The following is a 22090-nucleotide window of genomic DNA, read 5'->3' as shown; positions in this document are numbered from 1 at the left end:
GGAATAGTCTTCTTCATTTCTATTATTTGATGGAAAAGAAAATGAAAAATCTTAAATCTTAAATCTTAAATTTCCAAAAAAGTTGACTTTTTCCATAGAGAAAAATGGGTTGTAAGAGTGGACATGGTTGAAGCATATAGAATTGTGCATGATGTCGAGAAAGCAGACAAGAGTATTTCTCCCTCTCTAAATACTGCATTCGGGGCTATTCAGTGCAACGGACTGGGAGGAGATTTTATTTTTGTGTACTGCCTAGAGCCTTTAGAGTCAGGCGGTATATAAATTAAATAACAAATAATGCTCTTTTTTTACTCACTGAGAAAGACCTATCTAAAGAAGGTGCCCCTTCACAAGCCACAAAGAAGCCAGGCTCTGCCTGTGGACCTGTGTGCACATATATATGTCAAGAATTTTTTTAAATGGGGAAAGGTTAGGTGGGTATCCCCAGGAAGGATACAGGGATAAAGAGACCCAACACAAAGTAGCATGTTGTATGTCTGTAAGTGGAAGAACCTTCAGCATCTGAGCTGCGAGTGCATTTATGCACATTCTCTTTTGTGAGGATAAAAATAGCCATGTACACTGCTCTGAGCTCCTCAGAGGAAGAGCAGAATATAAATGTAAATAATAAAATAAATATTTCTCTATGGCATACCTAATCCCATGTGTGGCAGTTCTCACAAGAGTTCAAAGAGCTGCCGAATAGCTGTGGGACGGTTGGGGGGAAGAAAATGGTGGTGAGTGGGAGGGGAAGAAAATGGCGGTGAATGGTACTGCCCAGCCAAAGAAAATGGTGGCGGGTGGGGAAGGAAGAAGGGAGGTGGGTGGGGAAGGAAGAAGACAGAGGGCAGGGGTGGGCAGAGAAGATGGGTCGGGGGAAGAGCCGGGGTGGGCAGGCAAAAAAGCAGTGGCAGCAGGGGGTGGGGGAGAAGGCGGCAGTGGTGGCAACTAGGGGTGCAGATGTTCTGTGCCAGATCAGCTAGTATATTATTTTTAAAGGGCATGGAAGAAGGCAGATAGCTGCAGGGAAGAACACACAGGTAAATCAACCCCATTGTAATCCCTCAAAAAGCTGCAGATGCGTCTGTGCAGGTACAAATAGCACACACACAAAATTGGTGGGGGCGGGGCTGGGGAAAGTAAGCTTGAGAGAAAACTGCAAGATAGGCATTCCTGTTTGAGCCAATGCTCCCAAAGTCAATTCCCAGGAGGTAACCATGCTTCCAGCTCAGACTTGATTTCCGCAATACTGTTCCTAACTCTTGCAATATACCACACCGCTGTTTTCAGGACTCTGTAAGTACTGATTATTTCACACACTGAGGAGCCAATACCCTGTAACGCTGAACGTAATGAGTCATCTATAAATCACTATCTGGAAAATTCCAAAAAGGTATATTGTGTCTATAAACAGGGAGGTTCCACTTAGTCATCATCACAGCCCTTGATAGACCTACAAAAGAAAAAGGAAGAGTTCAGGAGAAATCTGCCTGCTTACTACTTGGTGATACTTTGGTGGATCAAGATATTATTCTACTCTGGGTTTTGGATATTTTCCCTCTTTTTGTGTCTAATTCCCTCTGAAAATATATTTAGAGTGGAGGCTATCATCACATCTGGTGGCAGTGATTTTGCAAAGTTAGATTGCACAAGGAAATACTTTTATGATCTGAAGCTACCACCAATACACTTAACTGATCAGCTCCCAAGGTAGAGTATCACGGGGGGCGGGGGGAGAGCAATAAAGCGGGCCGGCCGGGTGTGAGGGGGAGGAGAACATTCCATAGGGAGGGAGGAAACACTGGGGGAATTTGCACCCCAATTTGCGTGCTCACTGATCTTTGAAGACATTTGCCTGGTCATTTCAAACTGCTCAAACCAGTTACCACTAGCTTTTATCCTTTTAATCAGAGAATCGTAGAGTGAAAGGCCCCTGAGAGGACATTCAACAGCCTCTCCAAACTCACTACAGTTTGTGTTTCTGACCTGGCAGTCTGTTGAACTGAGGCCCTGTTGAACATGGCCCCAAAGGGGGATAAGAATGGGGGATAGGGGGTTAGTTAGTTATTTTATTTACGGTCAATGACCAAACAAAACAGCACCTGAACAGTAAGTACACAATTACAAATCTAAAGCCAAATAAAATAAATTTAAACCCCAGTTTGCAAGCATCTTATTTTGCACGTCACGGCACAAAAACATGCAATTCTGTAAGTAGTCTCCTCTTGGTGATCTGCTAGAAAGAAAGCAACATGATAATCATCAGAAAGCTCAGAACATTTTTTCATATAAGGCTCAATCCAAATGGAACGAATTGATTTATAAAAGGAACAGTGAAGCAAAACATGAGCTATTGACTCAACCACGCCTACACCACAAGGGCAGGAACGATTCCTTAGAGGGACTCTTTTATATCGTCCCTCTAATACAACCGAGGGAACATTAAATTGTGCCTGAGAAAAAACTCTTTTCACACAGTGCGTAATTAATCTATGGAATTATCTGCCATGAGATGAGATGGCCACTGACTTGGATGGCTTTAAAGGGGGCTTGGACAAACTCATGGAGAACAGGTCTATCAATGGCTAGTAGCCTGGTGGCTATCGGCCACCTCCAGCTCTAGAGGCAAGATGCCTCTAAGTAGCAGTTGCAGCAGGGGAGCAACAGCAAGAGAGTGGCATGCCCTCACCTCTTGCCTGTGGGCTTCCCAGAGACAGTTGGTGGGACCACTAGGTGAAGCAGGATGCTGGACTAGATAGGCCTTGGGCCTGATCCAGCAGGGCTGTTCTTATGGATTCCACCAGTCCTGTTAGTCCTTCTTTCTCTCTCTCCAGCCTATTTCTACATTGTTTCTTCACAGGCAGTATTACCCCCTGCCTGCTGAAAGTCCTGCTCTCTGTCTTGTCTTTGCCGTATTGTTTGTCTTATCCATAAAAACAGGCAGCCTAAGAACTTGAGGAGTTGCTACAAAGACAACACAGGGCTGATTGATGAGCTTGGCAGCATGAGGGTTTGCTGATGCTCTCTGGCAGTCAGTGGGGAGCATTGCCACTTGCCAGGAAACGGGGGCGGGGGGGGGCTGGCTTGAGCCCCGCCGCCCCCTTAAGTTTATGCTCTCTCCTCTTTGGCCATTTCTTTCCAGAGTCAAGCAAGCCTCGTTTTATAACCCAAAGGCGTGGAAGAGAGAACGACAAGTCCCAATGAGCATCCTGGAAAGAAGCCTGCAGGAGGATCCGACTAGAGCATTTGGGCTCGACTTCTGCAGCTGGTGTAGTAACACTTTGCCATAATCATCAACGAGTGATAATTGCACATCAATTCACATGCGATTTTTTTTTGCAGAATCTGGATTGCATCTCTTTGATATTTTAATCAGAAATGAAAATCTGATAGGGGTTTTGGGCAGAAAACGAAAAGGAGCTTCATTTAACCATACTGAGCATGCTCCAATGCTTTGGAGCATGCTCAGATGCATAGTGTACCACTCGTTCGTTGATGATTATGGCAAAGTGTTACTACACCGGGTCCGAGATGCTGGCGGAACTTGAGCTGGGTTCCTTCCTTCCTTCCTTCCTTCTGCTCCCCCAGCTTTCCTCAAAGAGCACGCTCCCCCGCCCTCCTCTCTACCCCACCTTTGTCCACTCACCCGCCCCACCAATTCTGCCCTGCTAACTCTTTGCGCCCTGAAGTCCAAGGAACTCCGCCAGTTCCTGCCTTTCCAGACCAAAGAGAGAGAGAGAGGAAAACGAGAGACGCACAGCAGCCACTTCTGGTTCCCATCCGCCGTTTGCGCATTAGCCGCATAATGTGTAGACCGTGAGAAGACACTCTATCTTCTTCCTTCCTACTCTATCCTTCTTGGGGGAGCGGATCGGATCTCTTGCAGAGCAAAAGCACCTCCCCGTCTTGCTGCTGGCTGGTGCAATTCGTTGGCCTGGATGCCCGAGGGAGCAGAGGCTCCCCACGTTCTTGCTCCTGAACACGCAACTGCATGAACTAGCTGGAGCTTCCAGGCATCTCGGGGGCGGGGGTGAGTGACTCCTGTTTTCTCGCCCCTTGTGGGGGGGCGGGTCTGGTGAGTCCTAGGTGCATTTGCGGGGAGGGGCCTGGGATGGCCACAAACAGGGAAGGTTGGTGGGGGGGGTGGAATACCAGGTGGTCAAGTGACGGGAGTGAGTGAGAGATCGAGGTAGAGAAGGGAAGAAAAAAGGGCAGGCGAGTAAGGCTGATGGGGAGGGGGCGCCAAGCTTAGAGGAGCAAGTCTGATCTCCCTAGTCCCTCCCTGCTCTCAGAGGTGTTGCTGGGTACTTAAAAAGTCCGGAGTGGGGGTGGGCGAGAGAGGAGCAGGTTTGATCCATACCACCACCCCGCCCTTGTCCCTTTCATCCCATAGGGAGATGCTCTGTGTTGCCATTTCCCAGCTGAGGGAGTTTCTTCCCTCTTCTCAGCAAGCCAAGGGCTCACTTGGGTTGATTCCATTCATTTTCAAGCTATTCCTGTTTGTTGCCCTACAGAGGGGCAAACCGCTAAAGAACATTCATGAGTCAAAGCTTTGGCCCACCTCCTTCAACATTGTCTTCCTGAGACTTGTACAGAGAAACCACGGGCCTACACTTTTCCGGGTGGGGAATGCAGAAAAGGAAAGAGAGTGAAGCAATGTAGCTGTGTTGGGAGGGGGCTGTAGAGAGGGCCAAGAGGAGGAGTATGGTGGGAGTTATTAGGGTCAAACCACTTTGAGGGCTTTGTTCTGTAGCCCTCAAGGTAAGACCCACTCCTTTCCCTCCCCAACACATTGCCTTGCTCTTTGACCCCTGGCATTTGTCTCTTTTTTGTATGGGGAGAAGGTTCATGAAGAGGAATCTGGGTGTCAGAAACCTTCATCCCTCAAGAGAGAACAAGAAGTTCTTTAGATCTTGTTGGAGGCTGCCTTGGAGCACAAATTAAAGATGAGAGAGAGAGAATCTAGTGCCCCTGAAGCAGGAAAAATCCCTGATGCCACCCAGGCTAAGAGCAGTGGGGAATTCTGGGAAAGGACCACATAGAAGATCCTGAGTGGGGACATCCTGAACTCAGATATACAGTGCCAGCGCTTCAAACAGTTCTGCTTCCTGGATGCCAAAGGGCTTTGAGAGATTTGCAACCAGCTGTACAACCTTTGCCGTCAGTGGCTGATGCCAGAAAGACACATGAAAAATCAGATCACAGACCTGGTAGTTCTGGAAAGGTTCCTGCCCACCCTACCACTGGAGATGAAGAGCAGGGTCAGAGAATGTGGAGCAGAGACCAGTTCCCGGGTGGTGGCCCTGACAGAAGGTTTCCTCCTGAGCCAGGCAGACGAGAAGAGGCAGGAAGAGCAGCAGGTAAGAGAGTGGTACATCCTGGGTGTTGCAACAGGCCTAGAATGTGAGCTGAGCAATCCTGGAAGAAACCATTGGTTGTCCAAGAAGGCAGCTGGGGAATCCCTCAAGGAGATGACCATCCCACCCAACCCCTCCTCAGGCCTTGCTCTGCACCGTTCTTGTCCTAATCTCTAGCTCTCCTGTTTGCTGTCTTTCTCTTTCAGATTCCAGGACCATTGTCAGAAGCAGCTCCTGATTTCTCCGAGGCAGAGAGGGCCCCATTGGATGCCAAACGGAGGCTGCTGTCCAGGTGGACCTCTCAGGAAGTTGGTGGAGCTTCCACCTCTCTGGGTAAGGAGGGATGGTCGTGATCTCCCTCTTGCTCAAATATCCTCGAAATACACGGTCTGCTTTGATGTTTCTCTGAACCTATTTGAGGAGGATGCTGCCTTCTAGCCTTTTGCAAAAAGGTTTTTAAATGTTTTGTTTCAATACTTATACATCCAAACCTGTACTTGCAAAGACTATGGGAGATACTTTTTCTTCCATGTAGCTTAAAAATAAATGTGCACCCAAACAGAAAAGGTTGTTTATAAAGGATGAAACATTGTTGGAAATCATCAGATCTCCAGGCTGGCATCTTTCCCATCAGCCTCTCCTTCCCGATGACAGCCAAGGTTGGGCAACAGGGCGGGCAAGTGTTCCCACCTCCTCTCCCACTGTTGGACCCCTGAGGTTACTTGAAGGAGAGGTGCATTGGACACACTTGTATGCCCCCTCAATATTTTTTTCTGATTCCATTATTATTTTCTATAATGCTGCACTCAAAAGATTTCAAGGAAAGACTGAGAGCAGGAGAGTGTGCAGAGGGAAGAAATTATTTGGGCAGATGTGTGTGGGCTGCTCTGCTGCATAGATCCCTGACCCCAAGTTGGAGGATTTGGTCTGCAGGAAAGAGATTTTTCACACACACACCCTCCCGAAATGTACTTCTGTGCCTCCATCAAAAGATTTTATCATGTCTGTCTCGGTTTTCTATAGTGCTGCACTCAATGGAGCTCAAGGGGAGGCTAAGACCAGGAGTGTCCCCAGAGGGGAGGACCTATTAGGGCAGATGGGTGGCAAGGTTGTTGCATTGTGTGACCTGCCACCCCAGACTGAAGGATTTGCTCTGCAGCCTCCAGGCAGGACGGCCACCCGCCACAAGTCCTAGCATTTGCCTGCCTTTTCTGGAAGGGGAAGACCTGGAAGTGAGCTGGAATTACACATCTTTGCATGAAGAAATTCACCCAGAGAGGGAATGACCCCTGCAACTCTCCCCTCAGGCCTTTCCCTGCCCTCTTTCTCCTTTCATCCTTTTGACTGCCAGATGCACATGATGGAGGGAGGCCACCTGAACTCCTAGCCCTGCTTTCATGCTCACCTGAGTATTTGTTTTGGCTGTGTGCATGGAGGTGGGAGGGGAACCTTTTTTCCAGCCTCTCCTACAATTTAAAAAGTTGTGGCAGTTTTCAGCTCAAAAACTGCCATATGCATCAGAATCCATATTTTGAATTGTGCACTAAGCCAACATGAAGATTCCCCCACCGCCGCCCAAGTATACATAGTTGTCTCTGTATTTCATGCACCAACGTCTTTCCATCACTTTTGTGTGATTTGCAGGTACTGGACTGATTGATCCAATGGATTCTTGGCCATCTCTTCTTGCCGGTGGAGCGGAAAAGGCTTCAGTGCAACCAGATCAAGTAGGGGATGGGTCACTGGGGGGGTGAAGGACAGGGAATGAACAGATCACCTTTGTCTGCCCCACATCCCCTGGGTGTGAAAGCATCTCTCTTTCCTTTGGCCTCAGTCAAGACTGCCGGATAAGAGGGCTGTGAAGGCCACCTGTGAAGGCTCTAATCTGGCTAATAGGGCGAGGAAGAGCCTTTGGAAGGGTTGGCCGTCAAATATTTAGCAGGAGGACAGATATTTGCCCCTTTGGTGTCTCCCTTGTGTCTATTTTTATATTTGTAACAATTGGAGGGCCTTTGAGACAGGGCACCTCCCTCCTCCATTTCTTTTTATTTGCTATGTAAACCCTTTTGAAAGTTTTTGTGAAAAGTAGTATATACCTAGAATTAATGACCCTACAGAGGAATCTTCTTCTTCCAGGGTCCGGTGACCTTTGAGGAGGTGGCCGTGCATTTCACGGAGGAGGAGTGGGCTCTGCTGGATCCAGACCAAAGAGCCCTGCACAGGGCAGTCATGGAGGAGAATTATGAGAATGTGTCCTCTGTGGGTAAGGCTCCCTCTTTTTCACTGAAGGGGAGATTGAAAGAGGAAAAGAGTTATGGGTCTGGTTTGCTGAAGTTGGTGAGAGCATGGTGCAGATAAGAGAACCAATGTGAGCCAATCTCTTAGGTTAACCTTCCTCACAGGGTTCTTGTGAGGATCAGGCAGTGGAGGAAACCCCAAGGTAGATTTCATCGGACAGACTCTGAAGATATGAAGCTTCTTTATTTGGGGTCAGAGCATGGGTCCATCTAATTCATGGTTCTCTGCACTGAGTCCTACCCAGTCCTACCTGGAGATGCTGCCAGAGACTGAAATGGAGACCTTCTGTAGATGCTCTACCATCTGGGATCCATGTAGTGACTGGTTCTAGAAGGTTCCTCTTCTCAACTATGGAACAGGACACTCCTCCCATGTAGCAGATTGTAAGCCAAGTCCTGTGAATTGCCTTCCACCAGAGGAGAGTCCCCATTTGGGCTCTGCACCTGAATCAAGGCTGTGAACCAATTTTGTGCATAGGTAGACTGTGTGTACAGCATATCTTCTGCTCGTGTCCAAAGAGGTCTCTCTGGTCTGGATTAAGTTCCAGGTTGTTCACACCCATTTAATCTATGACTTATACGCAACCCCTTCAGAGCTTCTGGGTCCATTTAAGTTTCTGATAATAATCTGGCTATGAGGAAAGAATTATGTTGAATCCCCTTCAGCCTCCACACAATTCTCCATACCTGAGCAAAAGATGAGAGCTAGACATTCCCCTACCTAATATATATTGGGCCATGGAAGTTGGGGCCTACAAATGGAGGCCTCGAAATCCAGAGCCCCATCTGTCAAGCAGGTCTCAAAATCTTGCAGGATAAGTATCCGGGAGGAAATTCGGCTGTTATGAGCTAAACATGCATGTCAGTGTTTGGACTGTCATCTCGCAGCGTTCATCTCTGCAGCGGGAGCAAAAGCCATACAGAAGGGAAGGCAAGGCAAGCTTCTAATGAAAATCAATCAAATTTATTAAAAAGAGAATTAGAAATTGCACATTGACAGGGAATTGGGAAAATAAAGCAATACATTCAATTAGTATAATTGCAATATATTGAAAAACCATTGCGTTCTGGGAGATGCAGCTGCTAGATAAGGTGGTCTAGGGGCCAATGTTAGCACTGTCTAAAATGGTTGCAAATTGTAGCATTGACAATAAAGGGAATGCCAAATGTGAAAGTCCATTTGATCAGCTTAATTGGTCAGAAGGTGGTTTTAGCGTCTGATAGTGACTCGGTCCAGTGATTGATGCATTTCATAAACTAATACTTTTAGTCAAGGGTGGAAATATTCCTGGCTGGAGAGCAACAACTTTTAATTCAGGATTTTGATGTGCTATAGTGTTCGCTCTTTGATGTATGTGAGGGTGGCTTGTCTTGACGACCCTGCATAAATAAATAAATAAATAAATAAATGAGAACAGCCCTGCTGGATCAGGCCCACGGCCCATCTTGTCCAACTTCCTGTTACCCACAGTGGCCCACCAGATGCCTCTGGGAAGCCCACAGGCAAGAGATGAAGGCAGGCCCTCTCTCCTGCCGTTGCTCCCCTGCAACTGGCATTTAGAAGCATCTTGCCTCTGTGGCTGAAGGTGGCCTATAGCCATCAGATTAGTAGCCATTGATAGACTTGTCCTCCATAAATTTGTCTAAGCACCTTTTAAAGCCATCCAGGCTGGTGGTCATCACCAAATCCCATGGCAGAATTTATTTTGAATTTATTTATTAGAATCTATTTATTTAGAATTTATTTTAGAATTTATTTAGTTAACTAGCTGGACCAGGCGCAGAGCTTCTGCACCTCCGGCTGTTCCCCCCACCGCCACTGCCTTTTTCTTCCCCCTTACCCACCCGCCAGCTGTCCCGGCTTTCTGGCCTGCCAGTTTCTCCTCCCCACCGCCGCCCGCTTCTTCCCCCCTCACCTGCTTCTCCCACACACACACACGATGTCTGGCTGGTGGGGCCCGCTCTCCCCCACCCAGCCGACCAGACTTGCCAGCCGGCCTGCTTCTTCTCCCCTGCCCAGCGCTTTTCTGGTTTTCTGGAAAGCCGGTCCACCACCTCCTCCCACCCATCCACCAACTCCCAGGACCGGCTGCCTCTTTCCTGCGGCTGGCCCGGCCCGCAGCCGCCTCCTGCTCCCTGCGGCCAGGCCAGCCCGCTGCTGCCTCCCCCAGCCGGCATCGCTATTTTCTCCCCATCACTATCCTATCTGGCAGCTGCTTGCAAGCTCTCGCGAGAGCTGCCATGCATGGGATTAGCGAATGGTACGTTTAAGAAAATTATATATAAAGAAAGATTATATGCTGTGTGAAAAAGTGCTTCCTTTTGTCAGTCCTAAAGTGCCTGGCCTTCAGTTTCATGGGATGGCCCCTGGTTCTAGTATTGTGAGCGGGGGGGGGGAATCTCTCTCCCCATGATGCTTAGTTTTTGAGTTCTATCATGTCTCCCCTAATTGCCTTTTTTCTTAATGTAAAAAGACCCAGCTGTTGTAGCCTTGCCTCATAAGTAAGGTGTTTTAGGCTCCTGGTCATCTTGGTTGTCCTCCTTTGCATCCTTTCCTATTCTATAATGTTTCTTTTGAGATATGGTGACCAGAACTGTTCACAGTACTCCAAATGTGGCTGCACCAACGTATAAGGACATTATGAAATTAGAAGTTATTTTCAATCCCTTTCCTAACGATCCCGAGCATGGAATTTGCCTTCCTTACAGCTGCCACATACTGAGTCGGCACTTTCAATGAGTTGGCCACCACGAAAGATCCCTTTCCTGGTCAGTCAGCCACAGCACAGCCCTCATCAGATATATGTGAAGTTGGAGGTGGCTGGGGGTTGCCCCAAACGTGCATCACTTTACACTTGCTTACACTGAACTGGATGTGCCATTTTGTTGCCCACACACCCAGTTTGAAGGCCTGAGAATCTCCGTTCATGCGTGGGCCTATGCTCCTCTGCCGTGAAGACAGATGCAAATAAGTCATTCAGCTTCTCTGCTGTCACCATATTCTCCTTAATCATTCCTTTCACTCCCTTGTCATCCAAAGGTCCAACCCCCTTCCTGGCAGATTTCCTGCTTGTGATGTATTTAAAGGAGTTTTTATTAATGCTTGATGCTTCTGGCGAAATCTTCACTGATTCTTTGGTGGGGGCCACCAGCACATGCCCCTACTCCCTCTGCTGTGGGTCTGTGCTTGACCCAGTGCTCCCCCCCAGCAGTGTGTGCCCTAGCGGCAAGAGGGAAGGACGCACACTGAAGGTGCTGCCAGGTACCTTCTGGTCTTTGCTGCCGCTCCTTCAAAAGACCTGGCAGCATTCAAAAGACAAGGCAGAAGGCGCGGAGGGCACAGGAGGGGGGGTGGGGGGTCAGAGGAAGAGAAAAGCCTGGGGTTACCAGCAGCGATCCTGGGGGCTTGCAATGAAGAACGATGATCTAAAAGTTCCCCAAACTCTCTCTACGTATCCCTTATTGTCTCCTTGCATTTATTTTGCCAGAGTGATTTCTTTTCTGTTCTCTTCGTGTGGGTGTGATTTCCATTTTCTGAAGAAAGTCTTCCCTTTTGGAACTTCCTTGGCTCTACCTGTTAGCCATGCTGGAGTCCTCCTGGACTTGGTGGTAACTTTTCCTGGTTTGGGTCTACATTCTAACTAGGCTGCTATTGTTGTGGTTTTAAATAAACTCCATGCAATCTGGAGCAAAGTGATCCTCCTGATTTCCCCTCTCAGCTTTCTTTCCCTCGTTTTAGAGAAGTTTGCTCTTCTGAAGTCCGTATATGCTGAATTGTATCACACTATAGTCACTGTTTCCTAATGGTTCCATGACACTGACATCTCACACCTGGTCCTGAGCACCACTCAGGATTAAGTCCAAGGCCACTTTCTCACTGGTCGATCGCATGACCAGCTGTTCCAAGGCACAGTCATTTAGCGTATTTGGAAATTCGGCCTCTTCATTACCTGCATGTGAATGTACCTAGTCTAAGTTGAAGTCACCCATTATTACAGCTCTTTCTCCGTCTGATGCCTCCCTGATTTCCTTCTCCAGGTCCAGGTCCCAGTGTTATGATCAGGAGCGTGATAGCATGTTCCTACTAATACATTTCCTTTCTGGCCTCTTGTTGTCACTCACAGTGTTTCTGTGGAGGACTCTGGTCCTCATACTGTTCTGCATAACACGGGTTTAAAATGTGACAAAACTAACTGTGACCAACTTTATGGGTGAAATGGTGTTTGGAGGAGTAAAATTGCCCTTCACTTCAGGAGTCACAGGTGCTCCTCTCCTCCAGCCAAGACCACCACTTCCCATTCCATATATTTCCTTCTTGGCTGAAAATGGTGGCAAGTGTATTTGCTTATTTGCATTTATATTCTGGTTTTCCTCCAAGAAGCTCAGAGCACTTTACACAGTTATGCTTATATCCTCAACAATGCTGTGCAGTAAGTGAGACTGAGAGAAAAGAGACTGACCCAGAGTCTCCCAGTGAGTTTCGTGGCTTAGTTGGGGATTTGAACTCAGGTCTCTTCAATCCTAGTCCAACACTTTACCCATGACACCACATTGGCTCCCTTAGTTCCAAATCCCATACCGCCAACGCTCCTTGAAACCTGCACTGCTCATTTCAATTGAAGGGGGTGGGGTGATAAAGTCTGACTGCTGCAGAAGCAGCCATTGGTAAACCTGCCCCCCCGCCCCCCCTTACTTGCAGCTTTCCTTCCTAGCCCAGAAGACTGCTCAGACATCTGTATAGCATGATGCAACGATAACCAAGCTGTCTCAGCCCTGATCAGTTTCCTCTCTTCATTCCAGCAGGTGCCAGTTGGGAGAGTGAGAATGAGGGGAAAACCCACAGAGGATTGTTGGGAGGTTCTGGAAGAACACAGAGGGAACAGCAAAGAATAAAAATTGAAGTCAAACAGAAGAATTGGGATGGATCTCCTGCTTCTCTGCATGATGAACTGCATATAGTCACAATCCAGGGAAAGAAGGAGAAAGTAGCAGAGAAAACTCTTTGCCCTTTCAGCAGGAGGAACTTCAGTTCTGAATCCAGCTTCCAACCTCAGAGGAAAAGACACACAGAAGAGAAACCATATGGTTGCTTGGAGTGTGGGAAAAGATTCCACAAAACTGACTCACTTATGTCACATCAAAGGATTCACACAGGAGAGAAACCATATAAATGCTTGGAATGTGGAAAGGGCTTCATTCAAAAGTCACATCTCACTTCACATCAACATATCCACACAGGTGAGAAACCGTATACATGCTTGGAGTGTGGAAAGAGCTTCAGTCAAAGTGCAAATCTCACTTCACATCAAAGAATCCACACAGGGGAGAAACCATATAAATGCTTGGAGTGCGGAAAGAGCTTCAGTCAAAGTGAAAAGCTGACTTCACATCAAAGGACTCACACAGGCGAGAAACCATATACATGTTTGGTGTGTGGAAAGAGCTACAGTCAAAGTGCATATCTCACATCACACCAAAGGATTCACACAGGAGAGAAACCATATAAATGCTTGGAGTGTGGAAAGAGCTTCAGTCAAAATATACATCTTACTTCACACCAAAGGACTCACACAGGAGAGAAACCATATACATGCTTGGAGTGTGGAAAGAGCTTCAGTCAAAGTGCAAATCTCACTTCACATCAAAGAATACACACAGGGGAGAAACCATATAAATGCTTGGAGTGTGGAAGGAGCTTCTGTCAGAGTACAAAGTTGAGTTCACATCAGAGGACTCACAGAGGGGAGAAACCATATCCATGCTTGGAGTGTGGAAAGAGCTTCAGTCAAAGTGCATATCTCACTTCACACCAGAGGATTCACACAGGAGAGAAACCATATAGATGCTTGGAGTGTGGAAAGGGCTTCAGACACAGTACAAACCTGATTTCTCATCAAAAGCTTCACACTTGTTGAAACCATATAAATGGTATGGTTTATCCTTTACTGTGTTAAACCATCCCACCTTCTGGATAATTCCTTGATTGCTTATGATAATACTCTGCTCCTTTCATAGCCCTTGTCTTTCACTGTGCTCAAAATGGCACACTTTGGCCTACATTTTGTTGCACATGGATGACCTTAAGATCATTACCTGGAATGTCAGAGGGCTCTCAGCACCTAAAAAATGGAGCCAAGTTCTTCCAGGGGGAAAGTTGATATTGCCGTACTCCAGGAAACCCACCTGAAAGTGGCTGAGTGTATTCAGAAAGCCTGGGTGGGTAACATTATTCTAGCTAGCATCTCTTCCAAAGCTTGGGCTGTTAAATTGTTTTTTAATGAAAAGCTTCACGTAATTATTTTGGACACATTGCTTGATGGAAAGGGTACATTCCTCCTAACAAAGGTTAGAGGCAATGGTCAGTTGTTCACCTTTTGTGATATTTAAGGCCAAATTCAGACAATCCTGACTTTTCAATAGATCTCACATTTGTGAATATGACTGTGATGTTATCCTTGGAGGAGATTTCAGTGAAGTGCTGAACCCCCTTCTCGACAGGAATATGAATCGATTTGCTGCATCCAGGTTAATTATTGAACAAACCATGTCAGATCTTGGACTTTGATAGTTGGAGATTACTCAGCCCAACTTGCCATGAATATACATTGATATCACCAGTCCATAATACTGATGCTCCAAGCTAGATTACTTACTGATACCAGCTCCATTCACTAAAGTTAGCTTAATTGCTTCAGATTGTACGTCCTACCAGCTGTCCCCTTGACCCTTTCCCAACTTGGCTTATTTTATCTAACAATCAGATTATTAAAGAGGGTCTGATAAACATAATGAGTGCTTCTCTGAGAGAGGGAAGGATGCCTCCTCGTCTTGAGGCTGTCATTAGACAAAGAGAAACTCAAGTATGTAGTGCACCACTCTGGGCTCCTTGGAGGAAGAGCAGGATATAAATGTAATAATAATAATAAGCAGAAACATTTCAACACACAACTTAAATATTTCCATCTCACATATTTCTTTCCCCACTCCCCCCGCCTGTCAGTAAAGCACCTGGCACAGGTCATAATCTCACTCGGCCGCCCAGCACAGTGAGGGCCAGTAGCGACCACACCACCCAGGACAGGCTAAAGAGGATTGGGAGGGCCCCAGGGGATATGGAGGCCTGGACTTTGGCCCCAAAGTCCAGGGGTAAGAGCACCACTGAGTGTTGCATTCTGGGAAGTAAAATCAGTGGAAGTGGCTGTCCCTGGGTTACCAGAGGGACATCGGAGAGGGAATGGATGACTGGAGCAAAGTTATGAGAGCTTAAATTACTGGGATCCATTTTGGAGGGGTTCTGGTGACTGGAGTTGCTTAAAACTGGGGAAGACACAGGATCAGAATCTTTTCCAGGGAAGTCTGGCTTGGAATCGGCCTATGGCTGGGCAGTGAAACCCCAAAAGGATCAAACTGCCTCCTGGGGCAGATCTTTGGTTTGAGAGTCCCCATGGAGACTCTTCTCTCATCCTGGGGCAGAGTGTTCTGTCCTCCCCAAGGGAAAGGGGCCTTTCCCATTAATCTAGTAAAAGATAGACTGGAAAGCTGCTAGGCTGGCTGGTCCTTAAACACTCACACACATTCACACATACATACATCTTCAAGCATACTTGGAATGGGAAGGGGAATGAAGGAAAGTCATCACCTATCCAAGTGTCCAGTAGAGCAAAAATGGGGTGTGCTGCCAGTATCAGAGTGAGTGAGGATGGGCTTTGAGGGTCCTTTTTATGGGGTCCAAGACATGTTCTTAGTGTTCATGTGAGTCACTGAACATCTAAATCTCTCTATCTGATTTATATAACGCTTTTCCAAAATGGCTCAGGGCTCAAAATGGCTCAAGAAATGTATTTCTATTGTCAGAAAAGACAAACCAAAGGATATGCTTGTCTTGATAGCAAAAATGACCAAACTGGTTTTGGATGGTGATTTGGGGGACACAAAAGGAGTGATGGGCTAAGCCATTCCTCTTAATGGGTGATCCAGTAGGAAAACTATGGAGGCCAGGAGCAGACAAAAAGAGCTTCCAGGAAGGAGAGCTGGTCTTGTGGTAGCAAGCATGACTTGTCCCCTTAGCTAAGCAGGGTCTGCCCTGGTTGTATTTGAATGGGAGACTTGATGTGTGAGCATTTTAAGATATTCCCCTTAGGGGATAGAGCCACGTTCCCTCCCTGGCAGCATCTCCAAGATAGGACAAGTTTTTTTGATAGGACAAGATTTTTTTATTGAACCAACAAACTACCAAAGCATACAGTACGTTGCCAAAGCACAATTATATACAAAGTGGTTGTTTGTACATGATATATCTACAAAAATTTACACACAAGGATTTGGAAACCCACAAGGTTATGAAGTACATGCAGGTAGTACTGTAACTCGGGGGTGGGAGATTTCAAGGCACATCAGGTAATCGGGGGGGGGGGTTACATTCGACATCCATTTCCACAATTTGTCCCATTGCTGTTTAGAAGAGATACAGTTGTCTCTTTGCACATAAGCATACAAACTTTTCCAGAAGAGATTTACTGTCTCATCTGCGTGAACCTCTTGGTCGCATCTTCCCTCCCTATTCCTATGCAGGAGCACTGCATAAATGACATACAGGTTTACTAACCTGATTACGAGAAGGGGAACGTTCCAATTCCCTAGTATGAGGGCCCCCGTTCCGTCCCGTTTCCTTGAAGGTTTCTTTCTGGGACCTCGAAAGGAGGTTCTATCGCTCAAACCCGATGTTAGTTCTTCCCAAGTCTGTTTTTCCAAATCAGGCCACTCTAACAGCTTGCTTACTCCCTGCCACACTCTTTTGGCTACCACACACTCTTTTAAGAAATGTGAGTGGGTTTCCCTGAATGTTTTACCTAGCTCACTAGGGCTGAGAGAGATTCCTGCCTGCAACCTTGGAGAAGCCGCTGCCAGTCTGTGAAGACAATACTGAGCTAGATAGGCCAGTGGTCTGACTCAGTATGTGGTAGCTTCCTATGTTCCTATGTAGGTGCTAGAAAACCTCTATAGAGACTGACAAAAGAGCCAATCTCCCTGGGGCAATAGAATGAATCCAAGAGGAGATTGGGTCATTTAGATATGATCAGGGGTGGAGCCACCATTCAGCGAATGGGTTTCAAGAACCCAAGCCACCGCCCCTCATGGGCTGCGCCTTGTGGCCCAGCCACACACCCTGCATCTGATGCCAGATGCAGGGGCGGGGCTTAGCATCCGACACCAGATGCAGAAGGCGGGGCTAGGGGGCTTCCCTCCGCCCCTGGATAGGATGCAGGAATGTTGCACACTTTCCCTGGAGGGATCTGAGCAATGGAGACAGAATCTGAGGGATGTCTCAGGCTGTTGGGAATGAACCCTGCAGTCAGCCTGATTTTAATGGATCGGAGAGCCTGTATTGGAATCTCTTGGGAGTAAAATGCAGTTGCCATGCTTCCCCCTCTTTAGGGCTTCCGAGGTTATTCCAAATTCCAGGACTAAAACACTGCTTATTGCTGGACCATTTCCTCAGACACATGTCAACACTCCTGTAAGGGTGTAAAGCAAACTGAGGTGTGTGTGTGTGTGAATGCACTGTCAGATCTGGGATCCAGTTCCCATAAGAGGAAGGACACAGGGATAAAGGCACCCCCACCCCCCATGCACTCAACACAAAGTAGCAGACCTGAGGGCCGTAGGTGGTAGAATCCCCAGAACCCGAGTTCAGTGTTCAGGCTTGTGTAGCACTGATGTAACACCGATTTTCAAAAAGGGATCCAGGGGCGATCCGGGAAATTACAGGCCGGTTAGCCTAACGTCTGTTCCAGGCAAATTGATGGAAAGCATCCTCAAAGATAAAATTGTAAAGCACCTAGAAGAACAGGCCCTGCTGGGAGTGAGCCAGCATGGCTTCCGCAAAGGTAAATCTTGCCTCACCAACCTTTTGGACTTCTTTGAGAGTGTCAACAAGTGTGTGGATCAAGGTGATCCAGTTGACATAGTATATCTGAACTTCCCAAATGCTTTTGACAAAGTTCCTCATCAAAGACTCCTGAGGAAACTTAGCGGTCATGGGATAGGGAGACAAGTACATGTGTGGATTGCTAACTGGTTGAAAGACAGGAAACAGAGGGTAGGTATAAATGGATAGTTTTCACAATGGAGGGAAGTAAGAAGTGGGGTCCCCCAGGGATCTGTACTGGGACCGGTGGTTTTTATTTATTCATCAATGATCTAGAAGCAGGGGTAAGCAGCGAGGTGGCCAGATTTGCAGATGATACCAAACTCTTCCGGGTAGTGAAATCCAAAACGGATTGTGAGCAGCTCCAAAAGGATCTCTCCAAACTGGGGGAGTGGGCGACAAAATGGCAAATGCGGTTCAGTGTTAGCAAGTGTAAAGTGATGCACATTGGGACGAAAAACCCCAACTTCAAGTATATGCTGATGGGATCCGAGCTGTCGGTGATGGACCAGGAGAGGGATCTTGGGGTTGTGGTTGACAGCTCGTTGAAAGTGTCGACTCAATGTGCGGCAGCTGCGTAAAAGGCCAATTCCATGCTAGGGATCATTAGAAAGGGGATTGAAAATAAAACGGCTAACATTATAATGCCCTTATACAAAACTATGGTGCAGCCACACTTGGAGTACTGCGTACAATTCTGGTCACCACATCTTAAAAAGGACATTGTTGAACTGGAGAAGGTACAGAAGAGGGCAACCAAGATGATCAGGGGCCTAGAGCACCTTTCTTATGAGGCAAGACTACAACACCTGGGGCTTTTTAGTTTAGAAAAAAGACGACTGTGGGGAGACATGATAGAGGTCTATAAAATCATGCATGGCGTGGAGAAAGTGGAGAGAGAGATATTCTTTTCCCTCTCACACAACACTAGAACCAGGGGTCACTCCATGAAATTGATTGCCAGGAGGTCTAGGATCAACAAACGGAAGTACTTTTTCACACAACACGTGATCCACTTGTGGAACTCTCTGCCACAGGATGTGGTGACAGCCAACAACCTGGATGGCTTTAAGAAGGGTTTGGATAACTTCATGGAGGAGAGGTCTATCAATGGCTACTAGTCGGAGGGCTGTGGGCCACCTCCAGCCTCAATGGCAGGATGCCTCTGAGTACCAGTTGCAGGGGAGTAATGGCAGGAGAGCGGGCACGCCCTCAACTCCTGTCTGTGGCTTCCAGCGGCATCTGGTGGGCCACTGTGCGAAACAGGATGCTGGACTAGATGGGCCTTGGGCCTGATCCAGCAGGGCTGTTCTTATGTTCTTATGTAGGTACATGCGCCAATAAGATATTTTAAAAGTGGGGCTGGGGTAGGATGGGGGGAGAAGGCAGTCATCCCCAAGGAGGAATTCAGAGGTAAAGCCATCCCCACTGCATCCCCCCGCTTAAGCTACAGATGTGGTGGCTGTGCAGGTCTGGTTATGCAAATATACAGCATAAAAGCATTTCTGAAAAAGAAAGAGTGTGGGGAAAGCGAAGAACACAGCAGCAAGATCACTAGACCACTGGAAGTGGACCACACACCACAGGTGAAAGGATTGTAGAGGTATGTTCGGTTGCCAGATTGAGGGGTGTGCCCTATTTAAGACTGCAAGAGGCTTGGGGGGCAGAAGGTCATTTGAACCCCCACACCCACCCACCCCACTTTCTTCTCACTGCATCCTGTCTCAGTGGATTTTTTTCTCAGTTGAAACGAATGCTAGATGGGCACATAATCTTTCCAAAAACTATTTACATTGACATAAGAATTAACAAGTCAGTTTTAATGGAGAAGAGAGCTGGTCTTGTGGTAGCATGACTTGTCCCCTCAGCTAAGCAGGGTCCGCCCTGGTTGCATGTGAATGGGAGGCCACATGTGAGCCCTGTAAGATGTTCCCCTCAGGGGATGGAGCCACTCTGGGAAGAGCAGAAGGTTCCAAGTTCCCTCCCTGGCTTCTCCAAGATAGGGCTGAGAGAGATTCCTGCCTGCAACCTTGGAAAAGCCGCTGCCAGTCTGTGTAGACCAGGGGTTCTCAGCACTGGGTCCGCAGATGTTCTTGGACTTCAACTCCCATAATCCCCAACCAAAGTTCACTGGGGCTGGGGATTCATTTGGAGACCCAACATTGAGAACCCCTGGTGTCGACGATACTGAGCTAGATGGACCAATGGTCTCTCAGTATAGGGCAGCTTCCTGTGTTCCTAACATAACTATGTTAACAATTTATAATTGAAAGACATGGGTCTGAATATTTTCAGAACATTGATGGGACATTTAAAGCGTCAGCACAAGCCTATCCAATGTCAGGATGCGAATATTAGAACAGGGAGACACAGAGCCCTTTCTCACAATCATGGAGAAGGGGCTCCACACTGCAGCGGAGGAAGCCTTAAAATGCTTACCTTTCCCAGAGAGGATCCTTGTGGTCTGGCTGCGCTCACCCAGACAGTCACCGGGAGGTTTTGGAGCTGGGAAGCCCGGAACTCCCACAATGCACTGCACGATTATGGGACGCAGGCCAGGAGGCTACTTGAGTGTAGGTGCCATGTGGAGCCACACAGCACCGACACACGATCAGTTAGTCAGGGGTAAGAATGTGCTCGCACTAACAGCCAGGGCTCCCTACAGGGTTTGCTGCTGCACCACTGCCGGGAAAGTTGCGCTTCCTTAGTCTGGTTTTGCCTATGCGTGTGAATAGCCCCACAGATTTTCAGCAGTAGCTCTTCCATTCTGTATCTATGGCAGGCCTGCTCAACTTCGGCCCTCCTGCAGATGTTGGCCTACAATTCCCATAATTCCTGGCTATTGGCTGCTGTGGCTGAGAATTATGGGAGTTGTAGTCCAAAAACAGCTGGGGGGCCTAAGTTGAGCAGGCCTGATCTATGGGAATCAGTTTGTTGCTGCGTAACGCCTATGGAATAAAACTCCACCCATCAGCCAAAGCAGCAAGGCAACTACAGGAGCCTAACTGGTCCAAAAAAAAGACTAAGTAAAACCAGCACAGATAGTGTTTGGGGCTCTTGAGAGGCCTGCTTGAACCTGGCCAGTACTCCTGCTGCCCAACACAACACAGGCAGAGGCAGTTGCTGGTCAAGACGTTGCCAAGCAGGATCTTCCAGAGGGGTAGCTGGGCGGCTGCAAAGCCAACAGATTTTGGTCACCACATCTAAAAAAGGACATTGTAGAACTGGGAAAGGTGTAGAAGAGGGCAACCAAGATGATCAGGAGCCTAGAGCACCTTGCTTATGAGGCAAGGCTGCAACACCTGGGGCTATTTAGTTTAGAAAAAAGATGACAGCGGGGAGAGATGATAGAGGTCTATAAAATCATGCATGGTGTGGTGAAAGTGGACAGAGAGAAATACTCTCTCTCACATAACACAAGAACCAGGGGTCATCCCATGAAATTGATTACCAGGAAATTTTGGATCAGCAAACGGAAGTATTTTTTCACACAACACATAATCAACTTGTGGGATTCTCTGCCACAAGATGTGATGACAGCCAACAACCTGGAAGACTTTAAGAGGGGTTTGGACAAATGATAGAAGAGGTCTATCAACGGCTACTAGTTGGAGGGCTACAGGCCACCTCCAGCCTCAAAGGCAGGATGCCTCTGAGAACCAGTTACAGGGGAGTAACAGCAGGAGAGAGGGCAGGCCCTCAAGTCCTGCCTGTGGCTTCCAGCGGCATCTGGTGGGCCACTGTGCAAAACAGGATGCTGGACTAGATGGGCCTTGGGCCTGATCCAGCAGGGCTGTTCTTATGTTGCGACACCTTTAGGACACATCAGTTTTCTGTGGCAGAAGCTTTCACCAACTACAGCCAGTTCATCTGGAACTGAGAGTCTGCCAGAAGTAATTGGAGGCAGCACTGATTGTGGAATTATCTCTCTCAGACTCCCTAGCCTGGCTTTTTGTACACCTCCCAGCAAAGGTGTGGGGCATGGTGGGGTGGAAGGGCTAGCCCAGGGGAGCACAACCCAAATGTGCCAGTAGGCCAGAACTGACCATGACTTGGCATACAAGAGCCGTAATCAATTTTCACTGCACACTAGTTCAATAAAATTAATTACTGAAATCATTAATGAAATAAATTATTCGTTTCTTATGGATCTTTTCCCCTATCAAGAGACCCACAATTTTAACCAAGGATCGTGGCCATAAAATAGTCCCTGTCCCTGCTCAGTCAGTGGGGCTCCTGGAATGGGGCCAGGCCAGCCCCAAACAAATGTCAAGTTCCATATGACACTCCCAAATGAATACCTCTCCTTTCACTACAATTTCTTTCAGACTGCAGTTCTTGGCATGCAATCCTAGGAATGTCCTGCTGCAAGGCATTCCTACCTGGGGGCCAGCAAAAAAAGTCCCTGCAGGCCTGATCTGTCCCCTGGGCCTTATGTTATACAGACCTGGGCTAGAAGTCGTTTTTGGTACTACATTATTGGAAGAGTTGGCTCCGTTTTTTGGGGG

The 22090-nt window shown here is 47.5% G+C and overlaps 1 protein-coding gene and 1 long non-coding RNA gene across 6 annotated transcripts in view; one reads left to right on the top strand and one right to left on the bottom strand.

The window, feature by feature from the left end:
* The window catches only part of LOC128347512 (zinc finger protein 883-like), a 26067-nt gene extending 11788 nt beyond the window's left edge, over positions 1-14279 (top strand). The window contains exons 1-6 of one of the 4 annotated variants that reach the window (XM_053302402.1): positions 3500-4030; positions 4845-5360; positions 5564-5690; positions 7002-7084; positions 7494-7620; positions 12458-14279. In XM_053302402.1, the coding sequence (XP_053158377.1) occupies positions 5172-5360; positions 5564-5690; positions 7002-7084; positions 7494-7620; positions 12458-13569 (1638 nt within the window). In that variant the 5' untranslated portion in view covers positions 3500-4030; positions 4845-5171 and the 3' untranslated portion in view covers positions 13570-14279. Of the gene's footprint in view, positions 1-861; positions 871-3499; positions 4031-4160; positions 4348-4844; positions 5361-5563; positions 5691-7001; positions 7085-7493; positions 7621-12454 lie in introns of those variants that run through there. The other 3 variants (XM_053302400.1, XM_053302401.1, XM_053302403.1) reach the window with 3 other exon arrangements.
* On the bottom strand, positions 8603-22090 carry LOC128347613 (uncharacterized). Of its 2 annotated transcripts, none has more exons than XR_008317614.1 (2): positions 20022-22090; positions 8603-9034 (listed from the first exon to the last, which is right to left on the bottom strand). It is a non-coding gene; the product is annotated as an uncharacterized LOC128347613 (long non-coding RNA). The 2 variants fall into 2 exon arrangements; XR_008317615.1 differs by lacking the exon at positions 20022-22090 and adding an exon at positions 12348-12475.

The sequence above is a fragment of the Hemicordylus capensis genome, chromosome 2, assembly GCF_027244095.1.
Source record: "Hemicordylus capensis ecotype Gifberg chromosome 2, rHemCap1.1.pri, whole genome shotgun sequence".
NCBI classification, from domain to species: domain Eukaryota; kingdom Metazoa; phylum Chordata; class Lepidosauria; order Squamata; family Cordylidae; genus Hemicordylus; species Hemicordylus capensis.
This window is presented reverse-complemented; position numbering and strand designations above follow the sequence as displayed.